At 61.7% G+C, this 3,211-nt stretch overlaps 1 protein-coding gene across 10 annotated transcripts in view; it reads right to left on the minus strand.

The window, feature by feature from the left end:
- The window catches only part of ARHGEF10L (Rho guanine nucleotide exchange factor 10 like), a 43,573-nt gene that overhangs the window by 30,619 nt on the left and 9,743 nt on the right, over positions 1-3,211 (minus strand). For all 10 annotated transcript variants that reach the window (XM_042013269.1, XM_042013270.1, XM_042013273.1 and 7 more), the window contains exons 6-7: positions 2,846-2,929; positions 1,488-1,645 (exon numbers count right to left, since the gene is read on the minus strand). In XM_042013269.1, coding sequence (XP_041869203.1) covers positions 1,488-1,645; positions 2,846-2,929 — 242 coding nt within the window. The remainder of the gene's footprint in view (positions 1-1,487; positions 1,646-2,845; positions 2,930-3,211) is intronic.

Below are 3,211 nucleotides of genomic sequence, written 5' to 3' on the forward strand. Positions count from 1 at the left end.
GGAGCGGGGATGGAGCGGGGATGGAGCAGGAGCAGGGATGGAGCGGGAATGGAGCAGGAGCGGGCATGGAGCGGGAATGGAGCAGGAGTGGGGATGGAGCAGGAGCGGGGATGGAGCAGGAGCAGGGATGGAGTGGGGATGGAGTGGGGATGGAGCAGGAGCAGGGATGGAGTGGGGAATGCAGCGGGAGCGGGGAGAGGCTCAAAGATGGGAGAAATCATCCCGAAATTCCAGCCGGGATGGAGCAGGGAAAGGCTCAAACCCAGGAGGAATCACCCTGAGCGGCACAGCCCGGAATCCCGGCCGGGATGGAGCGGGGACAGGCTCAAAAACAGGGAATCATCCCGAAATTCCAGCCGGGATGGAGCAGGAATGCAGCAGGAGGGGGGAAAGGCAGGGAGAGGCTCCAGGGGGAGGAAATCCCAAGGGAAGGAGGAAAGGAGGAAGGAAATTCCAGGGAAAAGGCAGCAGCAGCAGCTGTGGGGGCTCCGGTTTCCTCCACGGAAAAGCCGGGATGAGGATTCCAAAGGAGGGATACCTTGGGCTGCAGGGATGGGGATTCCCGGGGTGGATGGGGGTTCCAAGGGGGGCTGAAGATTCCAAAAGAAGGGATACCTTGGAATGCAGGGATGAGAATTCCAAAGGAGGGATGAGAACTCCCAGAGGTTGGATACCTTGGAATGGAGGGGTGGGGATTTCCGGGATGGGTGCGGATTCCAAAGGAGGGATGGGGCTGGAGGGAGGGATGAGAATTCCAAAGGATGGAAGGAGGATGAGGAGCCCAAGGCAGGGATACCTTGGGCTGGAAGGATGGGGATTCCAAAGGAGGGATGAGAATTCCTGGGATGGATGAGAATTCCCGGGATGGATACCTTGGGCTGGAGGGAGGGATGGATGGATGGATGGATGGATGGAAGGATGGATGGATGGATGGATGGATGGATGGAGGGATGGATGGATGGATGGATGGATGGAAGGATGGATGGATGGAAGGATGGATGGATGGATGGATGGATGGAAGGATGGATGGATGGATGGATGGATGGATGGAAGGATGGATGGATGGAAGGATGGATGGATGGAAGGATGGATGGATGGAGGGATGGATGGATGGATGGATGGATGGAAGGATGGATGGATGGAAGGATGGATGGATGGATGGATGGATGGATGGAGGGATGGATGGATGGAAGGATGGAAGGATGGATGGATGGAGGGATGGATGGATGGATGGATGGATGGATGGATGGATGGATGGATGGAAGGATGGATGGATGGAAGGATGGATGGATGGAAGGATGGAAGGATGGAAGGATGGAAGGATGGAAGGATGGAAGGATGGATAACCGTTCCCAGACGGATGCCCCGGGCTGGCAGGAGGGCTGGCAGGAGGCATGGAATGATGGATGGATAACCATTCCCAGATGGATCCCCGGGCTGGCAGGAGGGCTGCAATGACGGCTGGGTGACCGTTTCCACATGGATACCTTGGGCTGGAAGGCCGCGCGCTGCTTGGCCGGCTCCGCTTCCCGCCGGGATTCGTCCCCGGACTCGCCGTCGCTGTAGCTCTCGAAGTCGCTGGAGCTCCAGCCCAGCTCCGGCTCCGGCTCCGGCTGCGCTCCGTCCCCGCGGATCGGCCCCGGCCCTGCGGCACAGCCCCGGCTCATCCCAGTGCTCCCAGTGCTCCCAGCTCATCCCACTGCTCCCAGTGCTCCCATCCCAGCTCATCCCACTGCTCCCATCCCAGCTCATCCCAGTGCTCCCAGTGCTCCCAGCTCATCCCCCTGCTCCCAGTGCTCCCAGCTCATCCCAGTGCTCCCAGTGCTCCCAGCTCATCCCACTGCTCCCATCCCAGCTCATCCCACTGCTCCCAGTGCTCCCAGCTCATCCCGCTGCTCCCAGTGCTCCCAGCTCATCCCACTGCTCCCAGTGCTCCCATCCCAGCTCATCCCACTGCTCCCAGTGCTCCCAGCTCATCCCAGTGCTCCCAGTGCTCCCATCCCGGCTCCGTGTGGGCGGGAGGGAGCCAGGAACGCGCCGGGATGGACGGAACCGGGGGGGCTCCTCTTCCCGAGGGTGGGAATGGGGAGGGCACGGAGGGAGAGGGGAAAGGAAGGGAAGGGGGAATTTGGGAGCTGTGGGATCTCAGGGCAGAATTCCCGAATTCCCGAATTCCCAAATTCCCGAATTCCCCAATTCCCCACCCCTCGGGGTCCCACGGCTCCTCTGGGAGCGGCTCCGGCCCCCCCAAATCCCAGCGGTTCCCATGGGATCCCCGGCCGGAGCCTCCTGGGGGATGGGATCCCCTTCCCGATGGAAAACGGGATGGGGGGGCCTGGAAAAGCGGGAAAAGGTGATTCCCATGGGATCAGGGCCTGGAAAAGCGGAAAGAGGTGATTCCCATGGGATCAGGCACTGGAAAAGCGGGAAGAGGCCGCTCCCGTGGGATCAGGCTCTGGAAAAGCGGGAAGAGGCCGTTCCCGTGGGATCAGGGCCTGGAAAAGCGGGAAGAGGTGATTCCCGTGGGATCAGGCTCTGGAAAAGCGGGAAGAGGCCGCTCCCGTGGGATCAGGCTCTGGAAAAGCGGGAAGAGGTGATTCCCATGGGATCAGGCTCTGGAAAAGCGGGAAGAGGCCGCTCCCGTGGGATCAGGGCCTGGAAAAGCGGGAAGAGGTGATTCCCGTGGGATCAGGCTCTGGAAAAGCGGGAAGAGGCCGCTCCCGTGGGATCAGGCTCTGGAAAAGCGGGAAGAGGTGATTCCCATGGGATCAGGGCCTGGAAGAGCGGGAAGAGGCTGCTCCCATGGGATCAGGCTGTGGAAAAGCGGGAAGAGGCCGCTCCGTACCGTCCGGCTCCGCCTCCAGCCCCTCGCAGGGAACGTCGTCGTAGATGACCTCGGGCTCCACCTCCGGGAAGGAGAAACGCTCCCCTGGAAAAGGCCGGAATCGGCATCCCGGGATCCGGCGGGACGGGAATCCCATCCCGAACCCGGCCTGGGGGATCCAGGCGGATCCAGGGGGATCCAGGGGTTATCCCAGGGGTGTCCCAGGATTATCCCAGGGGGTATCCCAGGGGGATCCCAGGGGTATCCAGGGGGTATCCAGGGGGATCCAGGGGGATCCCAGGGGTATCCAGGGGGTATCCAGGGGGTATCCAGGGGGGTCCCAGGGGTATCCCAGGGGTATCCCAGGGGTATCCCAGGGGGATCCCA

This window comes from Corvus kubaryi, unplaced genomic scaffold (genome assembly GCF_017639235.1).
Source record: "Corvus kubaryi isolate FWS band 111438036 unplaced genomic scaffold, C.kubaryi_AGA036_p1.0 split1-37344, whole genome shotgun sequence".
NCBI classification, from domain to species: Eukaryota; Metazoa; Chordata; class Aves; order Passeriformes; family Corvidae; genus Corvus; species Corvus kubaryi.